This window comes from Lepus europaeus, chromosome 17 (assembly GCF_033115175.1).
Source record: "Lepus europaeus isolate LE1 chromosome 17, mLepTim1.pri, whole genome shotgun sequence".
Classification (NCBI taxonomy): Eukaryota; Metazoa; Chordata; class Mammalia; order Lagomorpha; family Leporidae; genus Lepus; species Lepus europaeus.
In genome coordinates this window covers 62,926,117-62,944,426 of record NC_084843.1, presented here as the reverse complement: position 1 = coordinate 62,944,426, position 18,310 = coordinate 62,926,117, and the positions used below count along the sequence as shown (strand labels likewise).

The 18,310-nt window shown below is 52.8% G+C and overlaps 1 protein-coding gene across 3 annotated transcripts in view; it reads left to right on the top strand.

Annotated features, from left to right (window-relative positions):
- Positions 1-17,941, top strand: part of CAMK2G (calcium/calmodulin dependent protein kinase II gamma) — a 56,371-nt gene extending 38,430 nt beyond the window's left edge. The window contains exons 15-22 of one of the 3 annotated variants that reach the window (XM_062214033.1): positions 7,901-7,969; positions 9,108-9,152; positions 11,833-11,881; positions 13,030-13,143; positions 15,047-15,122; positions 15,470-15,564; positions 17,065-17,309; positions 17,813-17,941. In XM_062214033.1, the coding sequence (XP_062070017.1) occupies positions 7,901-7,969; positions 9,108-9,152; positions 11,833-11,881; positions 13,030-13,143; positions 15,047-15,122; positions 15,470-15,564; positions 17,065-17,297 (681 nt within the window). In that variant the 3' untranslated portion in view covers positions 17,298-17,309; positions 17,813-17,941. The remainder of the gene's footprint in view (positions 1-7,900; positions 7,970-9,107; positions 9,153-11,832; positions 11,882-13,029; positions 13,144-15,046; positions 15,123-15,469; positions 15,565-17,064; positions 17,310-17,812) is intronic. The other 2 variants (XM_062214031.1, XM_062214032.1) reach the window with 2 other exon arrangements.
- The last annotated feature ends 369 nt before the right edge of the window (positions 17,942-18,310 follow it).

Genomic DNA, 18,310 nt, shown 5'->3' with positions numbered 1-18,310 from the left:
GTGTATGGTAGGTGTCAGAAATGTGGCTGGATCATCCTGGTTGGGTGGAATTGGAGGTTCAAGAAGCATAGAGGCCACTGAGCAGGGAAGCTATGGTAAGAGCAGTGGTAGGAAAGATTTGAGTGAGGGCATAAGGGTGAAGAGAACGAGACATGGAGCTGTCAGTTGGGGTCTGTCATAATCCAGGGGTGGGTGGAGGAGAAAAGGTAATTAGAAATAGAGAGGGGTAATTTATTCAGAACACGTCACCAGAGGTGAGCACTTGGCATAGCCGTTAAGACAACATGCGGGAAACCTGCTTCCTGTATCAGGATTTCAGCTGTGGCTCTGCTTCTGACTCTAGCTTGTTGCTAATGCATGCCCTGAGAGGCAGCCGGTGATGGCTTAAGTAAGTGGGTCTCTGTCACTCACCTGGGAGACCTGGATTGAGTTCCAGGCTCCCAGCGTCTGCCTGGCCCAGCCCCACTTGTTGCAAGCATTTGGGGAATGAACCAACGCTTTCTCTGTCTCCATTTCTCTCTTTATCTCTATCTCTCCCTCTTTCTCTTTCTCTTCCCTCTTTCTCTTTCTTTTGAATGAAATAAATATGTAAAATTGCCCAGCGGGACAGCACAGGCACCAACACTTTAGAAGGATTGTTGCCAGTAGGAGACTGGTCCAGCTGCTCCTGTGATGCTGGAAGTATCAGCTCTGATAAGAGACTTGTCAGAGATTCAAAGAGGATCCAGAGAGAGAGAAATTGGTGTTTCTAGCCTTGAATGATGAACGAATTGGTGGTAGCTGTAGTAAAACTGGGAGTCGAAGGAAATGTCCATTTATGCTGGAAGAAAGTAACTGAGGAATGATGGAGCACTTGAGTAGAGATGTCTACCAGCCCTGACAAACATCTTGTGTAGCCCAGGGAAGTGGCCAGCAGTACTGGCCGTGTAGATTTGGGACTCACATGAGTGAATCACATGGGCGCACTTCCTCAGTTTATGAGATGCCCGCTGTCCCCTGTGAGCTGGGAGACCAGTGGCATCACCACCCTTCAAGGTGTTCACAGTGGGGGAGTTCTGCGAAGTGCAGTCTGCTAAAGTCCTGGTGTAGGTGTGCACAAGGCAGGTGCTAGGGGAGCAGAGAGATGAACACTGAAACCAGAGATGGCCTGGCCCCTGAATTGGAAGGACTGTTGGGTTTTGCCTGGTCAAGAAGAGGAGAGGCACAGGAAGGGCGTTCCAGGCAGGGGATCAGCACACACGAGGATACACAGGTTTGAAGCAGCGGTGATACTGGGAACTTCAGTAGCTTCTGCAGGACTGGAGAACTGCATTGCTCATGACCTGAAATAAAGCAGTAACTGCTGAGGTTGAAGGGAGAGAGTAGATAAAGGAGCTTTTAGGGACTAGATTGCTGGCAGAACTTTCTAGATGCTAGTCCCAAAGATGAATGCCAGGGCCAATCATGCACCTAAGGGGCTAGTTTAAAATATACAGATTCCAGGATCCAGCTTGGAATTCAGATTCTTGTAGGCCTTTGGTAGGAAGCTGAATCTTGAGATTTTAGTATTATTTTCCTTCCCCCACATGAATCCAGACCACTTAAAGGTTTAAGAGTCTGATAGAGGCCACATTTCAAAGTTACCTGTCAATAAGGGGCTAAAAGAAGAGGACTCAGTGAAGGAAATAGAGAAAGAAGAGAGGTGTGCATCAAAGTGAGCTCCTACAGGAAGGCTGAGGAAGGCCTGGCAGGCAGACCGTAAGATAAACTGCTCTAAGTGAGAACGTGTTTGGGGAGCCTAGCCTTCCGTTTGGTATGTGTCTGACCCTAATATGCGCTCAGTGAGTTTTATGCTAATTTTGTAATTTTGAAAAGCATTTTTCAATATCGTGGTGGGACCAGAGGCCAAAATGCAGGTGTTTTAAAAGGGATTGAAGGGCAGGTGTTGGGCATAGCCGTTAACTGCTAGGCTTGTCCACTTCCCAAGTCTGAGTCCTGGCTCCACTCCTGCTTCCAGCTTCCTGCTCACGCACAGCCTGGGGGGCAGCAGGTGATGGCTCCAGTAAGTACTTGGGTCTCTGCTGTTTCCAGCTCCTGACTTCAGACGGACCCAGCCATGGCTGTTGAGGGCATTTGGGGAGTAAGCCAATAGATGGGAGATGTCTCTCTGTCTGACTGAATCTCTCTCCTTTTCAAATAAATACAATTTTAAAAATGAAATGAAAAGCAAATGACCAACCAAAAGTGAAAGGCCGGCCACAGATGGGCTGGGAAACGTTCACAGGAGGTGTGCTGGGAGGGGTTAGCAGTACTTTTATTCAAAGAGTTTCTCTAACAAATAAGAATTCCCCCTAAAATCTGCAGAAAGATGATCAACGAAGATGAGCTGACCATCTGAAAAAGGAAAGTAGAACTGGATAGCCAGTGTGGCAAAGCTACACTAGTATAGCATCACTAGCCTCAGAGAATTGCAAGTTGAAACAACATTCTGTGGTTTGGCTCCGAAGTGAGTGATGGCAGTGAAAACCAGAATAGACCTTTGTGAAACAGCCTGTGGATCCACAGTCATAGAAATGTCCCTGCCTGTATTATCCTGGGACCCCACTTTTGTGAATTTCTCCTCACTGTTTTTGTAAAGAAATAATTGAAAATAGAGAAATGCTGAAAGCAGAAAGATAGTCAACCTGGCATTATTTACAACCGTGAAAAGATTCCAGACAATCTCAAAAGCCAAAGAGGGAGTGACTAATTATGGGCATCGATTTAATAGACCATTAGAGTTACTAATCTTCAAAGACAGTGTCGTGACAGCAGTGCTTTGTATTACATGGGAAAAGTGGGATATCAAAGAGCACACATACTGTCACCTAAGTTGTGTTTAAAAAAAACATGTAGATACTTATTCAGTATGTAATAGGTGGGTAGAAAAAGAACCAGAAAAAAAGCACTGAACTTCTAATAACTTCACTTGGTGATTGGAATTTAGAAACCTTTTGGTTTCTTTTAATATGCTTTCCTGTTTTCCTACATTTGTTCGTGTAAACCATGTATTACTGTTATAATCACAGTAAAAATCAAAATACTATTTGTTTTTAAAATAAAGCATAAATTGGGCGGGCCTCGTGGCTCACTTGGTTAATCCTCCTCCTGTGGCGCCAGCACCCCAGGTTCTAGTCCTGGTTGCTCCTCTTCCAGTCCAGCTCTCTGCTGTGGCCTGGGAGGGCAGTGGAGGATGGCCCAAGTGCTTGGGTCCCTGCACCTGCATGGGAGACTGGGAGGAAGTACCCGGCTCCTGGCTTCAGATCGGCACAGCGCCAGCCGTAGCAGCCATTAGGGGAGTGAACCAACGGAAGGAAGACCTTTCTCTCTCTCTCTCACTATCTATAACTCTCTCTCTCTGTCTCTCTCTTACTGTCTAACTCTGGCCAAAAAAAAAAAAAAAAAAAAGCATAGATCTGTATAATTATAATGATTTTTAATTGCATAAGAAAGGAGACCTAAAGAGTGATAGAAGTGTGTTTTTTCTCCCTCTTTGTTTTCCAATTGCTTGTAATGTGGCTGCAGGCCTTTTATGATAACAGTGGCCAGATGCAGTTCCCTGAAAAGGCTGATCCCAGAAAGAGGAGGACAAAGCAAGATGTGGGGGGTTTGGACCCTTCTGGGCTGTTGCAGGTCAAGGTGATGATCAGTGTTAGGTGGGAAGCCTGCGGAGTTGCGCAGAGGGTCCTGAGCGTTCAGCATCCTGAATTCCTTTGCCCCCATCTCTCTCAGCTCCGCCTTCCCCAACGCCTTACCGCTTCGGTGAACACAGGGTGGTTTCTTTCTCACTGTTCAGAAGCTTTCTGTGAGATACGCGAGGTACTAGCATTGGTTTGAGCAACGTGTGTGTCTGCTCCTCAGTCTGCTTAGCTCCTTTGACGGCAGACACAGTGACCTGGGTCTGTGCAGAAGTGCGTCACTTGTGAGGACAACCTGTGCGTTCTGGAATGGTCATCCAGTCTCTAAAGAAGCAAGGGGTGGGGATGGGGGAGGAAGGTAATAGTACTTCCCTAAGTTCTGTTTGTGTATTTGTTGAAATTAAGTATGGAAAAGAGACTGAAACCCTTCCCAGTTCACGATTTTAAATACGTCTATAATTCAGAAGGAAGAGTGAGAAAGCCTCGTGTGGCTCTTCAACCTCATGCGGCATTTGAACGACGCTGCCGTGTGCTGGTTGAGAAAAGTGCTCGGCTGAAAACGTGGAGGGCGAAGCGGACAGGTGTTCAGTAGCGTGCAGAACAGCCGCCTGTGGAGGAGGATGATGGTGGGTTCTCAGGAAGGACAGTTCAGGAGAGCGAGCCAGCTCAGGAGGCTGAAGCCAGCCCCGGGTGTTCGGCGTTAAGGCAGGGTGCAGGTACCACTGACGTGCCACAGCTTTCGGCAGCAAGCTTCTACAGATCAAGACCGAGCTGGAGGGTGAGCGCCCCGGCAAGTTAGAAACCTGCGTTCTGCTTTAACCTGGGCTGGAACCAGAGTCAGCAAATCCAGCTCAACTCAGCAAGCATTCGCTGACTGAATGCTAACCAGGAGCATTTCACGTTCGCGACGTGGCCCTCCTCAGAGCTTTACATACACTCTAGCTGGGTAAAGGGCTGGGGGATGGGTGTGTCAGGCAGCTCCTCCTTGCTGAGGGATCGTTTTGGAAGGCAAATCTCATCTTAGCATTTCAGCATATTCGAAACCTAAAGAGGCCTCATTATATTTAGGTTTTTATTTATCTTTACACCAAATTCTCAGTTGTGGACTCTCGTAGGTATTTGTAGCCCATTCCTTTTGATTATAATATTTTCCCCCAAATTTCTTAAGTAAAATACCAGCCCCTTGAGGGCGGGAACGATTGATCGCGTGTGGTTAGAGCCATCAGTCGGTGTTGGGCGTTGTTACATGAATGTGCAGTGTCAGCAGACTCGCACATTCCAAGCTGGGAAATTTACAATTCCCCCTCATCTTTCAGACATCTTTGGAGATGTATTGCCCGTGTTCCATGTGGTCTTTATGTTGATGCTCTTGTTTCGCATCTGAACATGAAGTCTGTGAGCATCTGATTGAGCTAAGGGAGTCAACAGTTTCCAGCCTTGCCCAGGGCCTACATTTCTGCACCTTTGTGTTGACTCTCCCTTTAACACCCAGTATATCTGTTTTTCCTTTGCCCACTCTTTGCTAAATGCGAAAAAACATGTGACTCCTTTAAACAAGCATGCTAGTACCGATGAAGGAGGGGCGGCCAACATCTAATTGCTACATGACTTTCAGAAGCTCTTCACCTTTATCTGAAAAAAAAAAACAGTTTAAGGGTACAGCAAAATATAGGTTCAGAAATCCAATGTTCCTGAAGCAGAGGACAGCCTGTAGTAACTTTTGCTATTTACCTGGTAGCCACGCACCCAGATTTCAAACAGACCCAGTGAGGAGAGAAAATACACAACTGTTGAGGCGAGCTAGACGTATGAACCCAAGTCTAAATTTGCAGCAAAATGTTACCTTTACAGACTGGGGCTTTCGTCTCCTTAAGAACCCTTCTCAGAGCAAGGCTGAGGCATCTCAGAGTAAACTAGTCCGTGTCTGTGAACCTGAAAGCAAAGGAGTGCTTCCTCTCCGGGGTCTGGAGAGGGGCGAGCCTGCCCGTCTGTATAACACACGTGCTGTTTTACCTTCTCTGGTGCTGGACTCCTCGTCTCCTTTCTTCTACTCTTTTCTCTCCCTAATGCAGAGCCCACGCTGGTGCACTAACCTGCAGTGTCTCTGTGCTTCTCTTCTTACCTCCTCTTTCCCCTTTTCTTTCCCTTTTGCTGTGGTGTGTCCAGAAAAGGAAGTCGAGTTCCAGCGTGCACCTAATGGTGAGCCTTGCCTGCCCACCCATCGCCCACTCCATGCTGCCTGCGCCCGTCTGCCAGCCACGCAATCCCATTCTGCCATGTGCGTGTGCTTCACTCATCCTCACTGCATGTCTGTGCTGTGTGGGCAGGTGTGGCCTGTCCTGCCAGGCGGGGGGCCATTGCCCAAGGTCACCCAGTGGCCTAAGGAGTGGGCATTGCAAAGCGTGGTATGGCAGCCCTGCTGTGGAGGTTGGTTGGCCCCCAGCAGCACAGGGCAGTAAGCGAAGCTGGCAGGGACTTGGGGCCAGTGGCACACACAGGGAGAGACCCCACCCTCTGTGTTGCTCAGGAAGAGAGGCCCTGAGCACCTGGCAGGTGCTCCTTGAGCCTGGTAGTCAGTGGGCAGTGGGGTGGGGTGGGCTGAGGAGCTAGCTATAGGCTCTGTGTCTTGCTTTCCTGGGTTTTCCCCTGTGTGAGTCCCACACAGTGTTTCCTCCTGCCCACCCGGCCCTCAGGGGGAACAGCTGAAAGATCAGTGAGTGCAGCCTTTTTCTCACGGGACAGGGGAACACAGCCATCTGTATTGTTGTGAAACCATCCATTAGAAGCAGAGGTGGGGCCCCTGGGGCAACATCCCAGCCCTCTGCAGACAAGGGAGGTTTTACAGGCTCCCTGGGATCCCTGCCCTCAGCAAAGGTTTGGTCCCAGTGGGGCTGTGCTGGCAGAGAAGCCTGGAGGAGCCAGCTGTGAACAGGAGGTCAGCAGCAGCGGCTGGGCCAGGAAGGCGGTGCGCTTCCCTGATGGGAACAGATGAGAGCAGCGCTGATGGTTTTGTAGCCACATCCTGTCTACTGGGACCTCTCTTCTCAGGCCTGCAGAGTTCGGTGGAGGCTTGTAACACTTGCTGTCTGGCTTGAGTTTCCATGCCCAGCCTTGACTTGTGGGATGGCTCAGCCATTGCCAGCAAGTTGGGGGTGGCTTCAGTCTGAAATAAGAGGCTTCCAGGTAAACTATAGGACAGTCTGGACGCTGTCCGTGTGTGTCCTGGGAGAGAAGACGTACGCTGTGGCTGTCAGCATGTCCTCCTTGGCACGCTGTGCACAGATGGTGCCCATTCACTGTTGAAGGACTTGCAGGTACCAGGCTGCTCCTCAGTGGCTGCTGACTCCACTGGTGTTCCCAGTGAGACCAAGGACACAGGTTAGGGAGTCACAAGAGGCAGAGAGCATCAATAAGGCCCCATTCCCTGGAGGTTGGCCTCTTCCCTTCCTCGCCATCTTCTCCCCACCTCTCCCTTACTGTGACACTCCATGTACCATTCTGCAAGGCAAGGAGATATCCCTGGTGGCTGTGTTGCTGTTGGGAGCTTTGGCCCCTGGGCAGCCTGCCCTTTCTAGGGGCTGGGTCTCTGCTGAGACTCGCCCGCCTCTCCTTGGAGCTCCGCCCTCTTCCAACTGATCAAGTCCAATATTTTTCAGGCAGAAAGGTGAACAGCATAGCCCTGTCTCTGTTCCCTGGAATCCATGGATGCATTTTGTATCCAAAGTAGAAATTCCACCCCATTCCTCTCTGCACAATCTCCTAGGCCTGGCCTTGTTTCTTTTTTCCTTCCTCGTCTTTGCAGCTCATTCTTCAAGCTGGTGTTTTAAAGCAAAGGAAATGCAGATGCTGGGTTGAAGGGCATCGGGAGGCTGCCCTCAGATAGGGGACCAGCGTTTCTGAATTGTGTTCTGCTTTCTTATAAACCACTGTCCGTTCCCATTGTAAAGTGGGAAGATCTGGACTTCTTTGGGTCGAGTACGGTTGTGCAGTGACACGACACCTGGCATAAGCAGAGACTTCAGAGCGAAGCTCGAAGACAAGTCTTTGGACGGTTCTCTGGGCCCCTTCTAACGTTTCTGTCCTCTGACCATCTGCAGCCATCGCTCCCGTGTGCACAGAGTTACAGAGGCCACCTCAGGCCTGGCTCCTCTGGGCCAGGCCAGGGGGCAAGGGAGGTCTGGGAGTCAAACCGGCGTGGCTTTGGTGACTCTAGAGGAACTAAACCATCTGTTTTCTTGTCTCAGCCACAGAGCAACAACAAAAACAGTCTCGTAAGCCCAGCCCAAGAGCCCGCGCCCTTGCAGACGGCCATGGTACCTCCTGACTACAGCTTCTCCGCCTCTGCCCCTGGCTGCCTCCCGCTCCTTCCCTCTTCCTCTTCTTGCTCTCCCTCCCAGGCCTCCTGGGGCTTTTGCCTCTCTCCATCCCCGTAGAACAGGCTGCGTTGTGTGCACCCCCAGGGTCCCTGCCCTCCATTGTCCCGCTTGGCCACTCTCCATCCTGCATGGCAGAACTGCTGCTCCTGCTCCTTTTGCTGCTGGGGGAAGAGTGATCAGGGCTCTCAGTTAAACCTCCCAGCCCCAAGCTGGGACCCCCAGGGGCTCTGTATTGGGGGGCCGGGAAGGTGAGTTGCTTAGAAAAGGAGAGGTCTTGGTGGATCTCTTGAAGGGCCCTTGGAAAGCCTGCCTCAGCCTCTCCTTTGCAAAGCCAAGAACAGGAAGGAGGACTGGGGTCCCCCACCTCTGGATGGTGCTGAGGACTTGGAGCTCCTGGCAGAGCCCCAGGCTGCCTGTATTCTCTTTGGGCTCTTCCAAGGGAGCGCCTTCTTCTTGAGGTGCTAACTAGAGTGTTAGGAGGGGGTGGCTGGGAGAGAAGGAGGAGCCATAATACCTGCTCCTTCTACTTCTTGCAGATGCCAGTGCTTCCGGACACAGTGTTGGAGGGCTGGGAACTCTGGGGAGGGCAGAAGGCGGGAGAAGAGGCCAGCTCCCTGGGCTCAGCTTGCAGGGGCAGTGTCCTGGATCTTTCTTAGAGGCCTTACCATTCTGTGTCCATGCCTCCCATGCACCCCTGGATGAATCCTATTGGCAGGGCCTGGCCTGTGCCTTCAGCCCCACAGCTTCTCCAGTGTATCTGCCCCATAGGACCCCCATGTGGGAGAAACCCTGGGAGCCAGCAGGAATCAGGGACGAAGGCTCCTGTTGTCACGGCTTCCCAGGCACCGCTTCCACTTCAGTGCCAGGCCTCTCCATACCAGCTGGTGCTGTCGCCACATTCCGGGGCTTCCCAGCTGCCTGGGATCCCAGTTAAGCCTGGATATTCTGGCTGGTGGGCAGGCCTCAGTGGTTATCACAGGATCTGTGAAGGTGCCGGGGTAGGGGTGGAGTCCCTCAGGGAAGAGCTGAAGGTCTGTCCCCAAGTTAGGAGGGTAATTGTCATCTTCTCTCACAGGAGCCACAAACCACCGTGGTGCACAATGCTACAGATGGGATCAAGGTGAGTGGCTCTGGGACCTGCCTCCCGCCTTCCAAGTTGGCAGCAGACAGCTGGGCTGGGTCACAGGGGCAGGTGCACCTGTTAGTTGCTGCATTCCAGGGAGGGACTTACTGATCTGAGCCCAGGCTCTTTAGGCAGGCAGACCTGGTTTGCATCCTAGCTCTGTGCCTGTAGGCTAGTCACATAACCACTTGGCACCTCAGTTTTCCTATCTGAAAATCGGGGATAATAATAGAAACTTCCTCCACGAATTGTAAAGTTTAAATGAGAGTCTGTCTTAGCGTAAAAAAACAGAAGCAAGAGGATTTCAGACCTGGAGCATCAGCCATTGCTCACGCCTTTGTGTCTTCTGTATTTTCACCAACATTAGTAGATGTCCATTGAGCCAGACACCCTGCATGGCCCTGGCTGCAGAGGTGGCAACTTCCCTGCCCACAATGGGGCAGGGCAACACTGCAGGGAAGGCAGCTAACTAACCAGTCATCAGATCACATCAAGATCCAGTTGTGGCCGGTGCCGTGGCTTAACAGGCTAATCCTCCGCCTTGTGGCGCCGCACACTGGGTTCTAGTCCCGGTCGGGGCGCTGGATTCTATCCTGGTTGCCCCTCTTCCAGGCCAGCTCTCTTCTATGGCCTGGGAGTGCAGTGGAGGATGGCCCAGGTCCTTGGGCCCTGCACCCGCATGGGAGACCAGGAAAAACGCCTGGCTCCTGGCTTCGGATCAGCGTGATGCGCCGGCCGCAGCGGCCATTGGAGGGTGAACCAACGGCAAAAAAGGAAGACCTTTCTCTCTGTCTCTCTCTCTCACTATCCACTCTGCCTGTCAAAAAAAAAAAAAAAAAAAAAAAGATCCAGTCGTGACAAGTGCTCTGAAGGAAAGGGCACTAAGTAAGGAGAGCGTGGACAGAGCCCTTAATTAAGTGATCAGGAAAGGGCTTTTCTCGGGAGGTGATGTTTGATCTAAAGACTGAACAGGCAGGAAGAGGCAGCCAGGTGGGTTCTGGGCCAGAGTGCCCTAGGCAGAGGGAACTGCAAGTGCAGAGGTGTGGCATGTATGAGTGTAGGGACTGGAAGAGGCCAAGCAGGCCTGAGTGTGGCAAGCAAGAGGCAGAGTAGCAGGAAGGGCCTGCTCCCTAGGCCCTCACAGAACTTGCCTTTTTTTTTTTTTCCTGGCACCACAGAGAGGCTATTGGTGGCTCTTAGCCAGGAAGTAATATAAGCTAATTTACACCTTGAGAGATCACTCTGTGTTATGGACAAGAAAGGAAATGTAGAAGTAGGGAGACCCTTGGGCTGGCGCCGTGGCTCACTTGGCTAATCCTCCGCCTGTGGTGGCTGGCATCCCATATGAGCACTGGGTTCTAGACACAGTTGCTCCTCTTCCAGGCCAGCTCTCTGCTGTGGCCCGGGAAGGCAGTGGAGGATGGCCCAAGTCCTTGTGCCCTGCACCCGCATGGGAGACCAGGAGGAAGCGCCTGGCTCCTGGCTTTGGATCGGTGTAGCATGCCGGCCGTAGCGGCCATTTGGGGAGCGAACCCCAAATGGGTTCTCTCTCTCACTTTAAAAAAAAAAAAAGTAGGGAGACCCAAGAGCTGTTGTAATTCAGGTGTGAGTTGTCAGTAGCTTGGACTCACATCATAACTGTACATCTGAAGAAGAGGTGAGAGACAGGACTTGTTTTGTTGGGTTTATTTAGTCAGATTATTTAGACAGATTTGCTTTTTTTGTATATAGATTTATTTATTTCAGCTGGTGCCACGGCTCACTAGGCTAATCCTCTGCCTGTGGCACCAGCACCCCGGGTTCTAGTCCTGGTCGGGGCACCGGATTCTGTCCCTGTTGCTCCTCTTCCAGTCCAGCTCTCTGCTGTGGCCTGGGAGTACAGTGGAGGATGGCCCAAATGCTTGGGCCCTGCACCCGCAGGAGGAAGCACCTGGCTCCTATCTTTGGATCAGCGCAGTGTGCCGGCCGTAGCGGCCATTTGAGGGGTGAACCAACGGAAGGAAGACCTGTCTCTCTGTCTCTCTCTCACTGTCTAACTCTGCCTGTCAAAAAAAAATTAAAAAAAAAAATTTATTTATTTTACTTGAAAGGTGGGTGGAGTTACGGAAAGGGAGAGGCGGAAAGAGAGATCTTCCATCCGCTGGTTCACTCCTCAAATGGCCACAATGGCCGGAGCTGGGCCGATCTGAAGCCAGGAGCCAGGAGCTTCTTCCAGGTCTCCCATGTGGGTGCAGGGGCCCAAGCACTTGGGCCATCTTCAACTGCTTTGTCAGGCCACAGCAGAGAGCTGGACTGGAAGAGCAGCAGCTGGGACTTGAACTGGTGCCCATATGGGATTCTGGCACCATAGGCGGAGGCTTAGGCCACTAGGCCACAGTGCCAGCCCCAGGTTTGCTTTTTAGGTTGGGTGATTGAGACGTGGGGAAAGAGAGAACAGGAAGAGTCCAGGATGACAGCAGGTTTTATTCTAAGTAACTGAGTAGATGGTGCCATTTGAGTAGATGAGGAAGATTGGGAGGGGGACCTGGGGGCCCATGGTTTTCTGAGACAGATAGCAGAGGTAGAGGCCAAACCTATGATTCCTACTCAGACCTCTTGTAGGAGCATTTGTTCTACTTGGCTCCTCCAAGCTCCCAAGGGCCTGAGCATATAGAAATATGTTCTTTTTGGCCCACAGGGCTCCACAGAGAGCTGCAACACCACTACAGAAGATGAGGACCTCAAAGGTAGGTGCTGACCCTGGGAGGGGAAGGGACTCCCCCGGGACCTAGGTACCTTGGCTCTGATGGGGCACTTGCCTTGTCTGCCCCCAAAACTGGGATTGGAGGCTCCTTACACCCAAGGAGAGGGAGTGGCATGAAAGTTCTTTTCCTTGGGTGTTGCCGGGCTGGACAAGAGGCTTCTTGAATTGTTTGATCCCAAAGATAGAACAGCAAGCCTGGAGCTTTTGCAGGAGCGGGGGCCCAGAGAACTGTTGCTGTTGCTGACAGTGATGCAGCATGTCAGGACGGGGCGTCTCAAGGCCCTGAAGAAGCAGCCCACAAGCGTCACAGTCCTAAGCAGGGTGACTAGTTGTCTTGGTTTGCCCAGAATTGAGGCAGTTCCCAGGATGTAGACCTTTTGGCTCTGAAACAAGGACCGTCCCAGGCACACTGGGATGTGCTGGTTGCTCTATTCCTGAGATCTGGGCATGAATGATGGGGCCATCCTATCTGTGAGGGCACACTTGGCCGTGTCCTGTAAGGGCCATGAGACTAAGCCTGGAGCTGACCAGAGTGCCAGGGGGTATGTGGGCTTGGCATGCCCTGTTCCACTCTTTGGTTTCACTGCATGGAATTACTCCCTTTGCCTTCAGTAAGTGACCTGTAGCCAGGATAACAAAAGATGAGGAAGGCTGTAGGTCAGAGTTGAGAGAGCATGCCTACGGGCGCTGAGGGGCATCCAACATTCAAAAGAAATAAAAAGCTTAAATCTGTAAGGCAAGGAAGATCGTTTCTGCAGGGCTGCTGGGATGACGGTCAGGTGAGTTCAGTTCCAATGATAGTGGCAGAGTTTATTCTGGGCTCTTGACCTCGGGGCCTGACCCCTCAGATGTCTTCCCCGGGAGCAGGGGTCCTTGTCCCAGCTGTTTCAAGGCTCCTCCAGAAACCTGGAGTCCAGGTCTGTGTGCCTTCCTGGTGCTGTCAGCTGGGAGGCCTCTCTGGCAGAGGCGGCAGCACGGGATGTGGTCCAGCGTCCACAGCAGCCCGAGGCGTCACCTTGCCCCGGCTCTGCAGTGCCACGGGCTTGGGTCCTGTCCGGCTTGCTCGCTCACCTGCCTTGTTCTGTTTGTTTTGGCTGCACTGCCTTGCCCTGCCCTGCCCTGGCTGGCTAGCTGCCCCGCTCCGCACTGGGAATGGCAGCTCGGTGCCTGAAGGAAGGAGCTCCCGGGACAGAACAGCCCCTTCTGCAGGCATGCAGCCCCAGCCTTCTCTCTGCTCCTCAGCCAGTAAGTGTGAGGGAGGCACATTCTGGCTTCCGTCTCCCTGGCTTGTCCTGAAGCCTCCCCCGGGGATCCCTCCCAGAGCTGTCAACCCAGCCCAGCTGCCCGTCTTAGTAAGCTTCGGGAGCGTGGCCTCTGCCGGGTGGGGGAGTGCCTGGAGGTGCTGATGGTCCCAGGCAGGGGCCCTGAGTCTGGGGTACCTAGAGATGCTGGAACGGGGTGCAGGAATGTGGCGTGGAGGGAGGGAGGAGAAGGCAACGGGCCTTGTGGTGAGTGGGCCTCGCCTCAGCCCCAGCCAGGACAAGGGCAGTAGGGTGAGGCCTGAGGGGCTGGGAGTAGAGGCGCTGGTGAAATGCAGCAGCGAGGGGCCCTGTGAGGATGTGATCTTTCCAGCGGCTCAGCACGATGTCCTGCTGAAAGCCTGAGGCTTGGGTAAGGCAGGTCTTTGGTAAAAATCCCAACTACACACCTTCCCAAGTGTGTAAAGAACAAAACTGCAGTTTCCCTAGCTGTGAGGTGACAATCAAACGGCCCCTACCTCACAGCATGGTCATGAATGACAAGGGAGATGGGAAAAGTTCGTGACCCGGTGCCTCGCCAGGTTAGCAGCGGCTCCATCTGTGACAGAGGAAGGCTTGTTCTCCTCTTCCTCCCACCACTTCTCACTGTAGAGTCTCTACACGCAGGCCTCTGCCCCCATGGCGCCCCACTCGGGTCCTGCGGATGGGTGTGGTGGGGCGGAGAGGGGCCGTGTGTTGTGTGCGGGACCTGCTTGCCCCTTCAGAAAGGGATTGAGCGCTTGGGTGTTTTCCCTGATCTGCTGCTTGCTCAGCTGGAGCTGCCGCCACCTGGTGGCGCTGATGGCTGTGGGGCGCCCTCCTGGCTGCACCTCTGGTCGTGCGAGCCCATCTCAGCTGTGCCCATGGCTGTGCTGGGCCAGCTGGGCCGTGCCCGTGCTTTTGTCAGGCTTGCGTTTGTCTTGCAGCCTCTCGCTCCTGTGAGGAAGGGCTTGTGGCCTGGGTCATCCGGGGCTCGGGGTCAGCCTGGCATCACCACCTGCTAATAGTGGCGCTCCCTGGAGGAGAGCTACCTGCGAGAACAGGACATCACACGCTGTCCTTTAACTCGAGGTGTGCTGGGTGGGGAGCTCTGAAGACACACACTGTGCCTTCCCGTCAGTCTGAGCTTTGTCTTGGTTTTCCCGAGGGAGAGAGCTGGTTTGTGAGAGTCTCAGCTTTTCCAAGGCTTGGTCCGGGTAAATGGAGCCATCTCTCTGGTGAGAGGCTGCCATGGGTTTTCACAGTGCCAAGATCCTTTATCCCAGAAAGGCCCCGAGGAGGAGATGAACAGGGCGAGGAGAGAGCACCCACCCTAGGGTTCCGGTCATCCTGGCGGAGCCCTAGCCCCTAGCTGGATTCTGCTTCTGCAGCTGCCTGTTGCCCAAGCCTAGGTTCTGGACCACTGAGTGAGGGCTGAGAATGGGGCTGGTGACAGATCTGCCTGAGATGTAAGTGGGGGGGGGCTGGGGGAAGGGGTGGCAGGCATACGAGGCGGGGCTTCTCCAGCGGCTGAACCTGCTGGGGACGGGGACCCTGGGCAGGGCCCTCCTGATGTTCCAGGCTCCTCAGCTGCTGCAGACAAGGGTGCTTTCTGCAGTGCGGTTGTTGATGATGGGAAGGTAAAAGTCCCAGAACTGTGACGAACAGAGGAGCTCTTTGGCTCAGCAGACACAGAGAGGGGCATGGAGACAAAGACGGGCTTACTCTTCCTGCAGAGGTCCTTAAAGACAGAGAAGGGAGATGTCTTTGTGAAGGCCATCACAGGGGACTCCCTGAAGGATTGGGGAGGGCTTTCTGCCCCGTGGAGGTTGCATAGCAGGTAAATTGGTGGCTTTTTTTCCTCCCTACAGTGCGAAAACAGGAGATCATTAAGATCACAGAACAGCTGATTGAAGCCATCAACAATGGGGACTTTGAGGCCTACACGTGAGTAGGGACCCATTTCCTTAGTCCTAAGCCATCTCCCAAGGCCTTTCTTTCTTCCAAAAAGCAGCCAGGACCCTGGGAAAAGGAAGAGCTGAGCCTTTGGGCACAGTGTCTGGGCTAAACCCCAGACCCCTAGGCAGAGAGCCCTTCGGGTACATTCTGTGTGACTGAGCCTGCCCGTGGTATCCTGGTGGTGGGCTGAAAGGACGGGGCGGGGTGGCTCAGCAGGCAGCCCTGGAAGATCTTGGATGGTTCATCAGGCTTGGCCAACCTGCTTCCTGAGTACAGACAAGAGGCCATGGAACTCCTATGGGAGCCTGACTGCCCGTTTCTGTTTCCCCCTGCAGGAAGATTTGTGATCCAGGCCTCACTTCCTTTGAGCCGGAGGCCCTTGGTAACCTCGTGGAGGGGATGGATTTCCATAAGTTTTACTTTGAGAATCGTGAGTGGGTTCGTGCTGCTGATATACTCCTGCCTGCCCCTTCACCCTCTGCCTCTGTCGCTCGCCCACCTTTTCTCCCCACTTGCTCACTTCCTGTACTTGACCTTTTCTGCTGTACCTCTTTCTGCCTGCCTCCTTGTGCCCTAAACTGGCACCCTGGAGGGCCCTGCTCCAAAGTGCCCAGAGAGTCCCAGTAGGCACACCCAGGGTCACTGTACTTCTTGAAGCCTCACCTCTTTCTGACACAGACTGAAAACCTCTGAGATTAGGTTGAGATGTTCTTAGCAGGTAAAGAAGCTGTGTGTCTGCAGGGGTCACCGTAGAGGAACTAAAACCAAAATAAGAATGTGTAAGCAAGTAATAGGGCACTGGTGGTACTGGGGAGATCCACAGTTGTGGCTTGGGTCCTCCTGAGCATCAGAAAGCAGGCGGTCTGGATGGGGGGTGGGTGTACATCTGGAAAGTTGATGGTAGTTCCGGGGAATAAGGAACTGAATCATTGCCCCCTCCCATTTTTCCCCTCCACTCTCTGAGACCCTCCCCCTCATTTTTTATTATTATATTTTAAATCAGCATATTGATGGTGTACAGTGAGACAGTCCAATACATGTCCACAGCGTATGATGCCTCCCCTTCACCTTTTTTCTCTTCCCCACTTTATCCTAGCCCTTCCCCACCCTGCCTTGAGTTATATTTTGTCATGGTTTTTTCTACCAACTCCTACTCACTCCGCATCTCAGCTCCACATGTAAACCCTCAGCCATCTGAGTTACTCTGTTAGCTAGAAGCCATTCCGCAGTTTCTGTTCGTTCTAAGAAAGGTCTCGTGTAGCCCTTAATATCTGAATTGAACTAAAAATGTGAATCTCAGTAAAAGCCACATGGTTTGCCAGCACGTGCTGATAACAGCAACCCACCTTCTTCGGCCTTTCCCCCAGACGATCCTGGGCGCTCCAGGGGATTTCCTAAGTTCGGTGCTTTGGTGATTTTATTTAAACTCCGGTGCCTTTAAAAAAAAAAATCACAAATCAGTTTTAATGCTTTAAGGTCCTAATTTCGCTCTGCAGCCCTAGTTCAGGACAAGCCAACCCTTATGAAATCTAAACATCAGCCCAACACAGAAGCAAAGCCAGAGGCTTCCGTTATGGTCACATGGTCCTGAGTTCCTATGTGTGATCTGGGCACATTACTTAACCTTCTTGAGCTTTATCCTTATAATGAAGTGATTAATATAAACCAGGGTTATGCATGTCAACTCCCAGCACAATGTCTGATGAAAGTAGTAGCTGCCGTTGGCATTGGTACCCACCTTTCTCTTCCCTTTGGATCACTGTAGCTGCTGTAAAAGTATCCTGGCCTCTGGGGGGTGTCCGGGGACACTTGGAAACTGGAAATGGTTGCTGGAGATGGGGTGAGAATTGGAAGTGTAGGCTGGGAGACAAATGCAGGCGCCCAGGTCTGACACCCTCCTACCTACCCCACCCTGCCCTGCCCCCTGCAGTCCTGTCCAAGAACAGCAAGCCCATCCATACCACCATCCTAAACCCACATGTCCACGTGATCGGAGAGGACGCAGCTTGCATCGCCTACATCCGCCTCACCCAGTACATCGACGGGCAGGGTCGGCCCCGCACCAGCCAGTCGGAGGAGACCCGGGTCTGGCACCGCCGGGATGGCAAGTGGCTCAATGTCCACTACCACTGCTCAGGGGCCCCTGCCGCACCACTGCAGTGAGCTCAGCAACAGGTGCATCTGGTGGGGGCTGATGGGGAAGGGGCTGGGACAGATGGGGTTAGCGGGAGAAGAGAATGCTGGGCGGTGGCCGTGGGAAGAGGAGGCATGGACTACCCCAGAGGAGTGGCAAAGGCAGGACAGTATGGTTGTGATAAGTTGTACTCTACAATCGCACAGACTTGGATCTGGCTCCTTGACTCCGAATCGGGCGACCCCGGACAAAGTTCCTTCTCCTTAAGCCTCGGTTTCCGAGGCTGTCAAAAAGTGGGAAGGAGGGATGGTTAACTCAGTGAATGGTTGTAGGGGTTCAATGAGATGCAGTAAGTAAAGCGCTCAGTAAGTGCTCCGCAAACTTGAAGCAGTGTTGTGTGTAAACATTAGCTTCCCCCCCGAACCCCCGCCCCCCACACTTCTCAGGCAGACTGGGCCACATGCGTGGTGGGTTTAAATCCCTGGAACTCGCCCACATGCTCACCGTCCTCTGTCCTGTTACCACGTTCTGTCCTGTTTGACAGGGGCATTAAGAGATTCCAGCCGGAGGTCGAACCTTCGCAGCCAGTGGCTCTGGAGGGCCGGAGTGACAGCGGCAGTCCTGTTCGTTTGAGGTTTAAAACAATTAAATTACAAAGCGGCAGCAGCCAATGCACGCCCCTGCATGCAGCCCTCCCGCCCGCCCTTCGTGTCTGTCTCTGCTGTACCGAGGTGTTTTTTACATTTAAGGAAAAAAAAAAAAAAGAAAAAAAGATTGTTTAAAAAAAAAAGAAATGGAATCCGTACATGATGCGTTTTGAAACCACCGACAGCCCTTGGGCTGGCAAGAAGGCAGGAGTTTGTGTGACGCCCATCCTGGCACGAGCAGCGGGCTCACCCACCAGCCCTGAAGAGGCGTGCTCGGCCTCTGGCCCCACGGACTCAGGGGACCAGGCAAGAACTCTGACAGAGCTTTGGGGGCCGTGCGGCCCCTGAGGTGGCCTGCTCGTCCCAGGCCTCAGCGTGGACTGCTTCAGAACTTG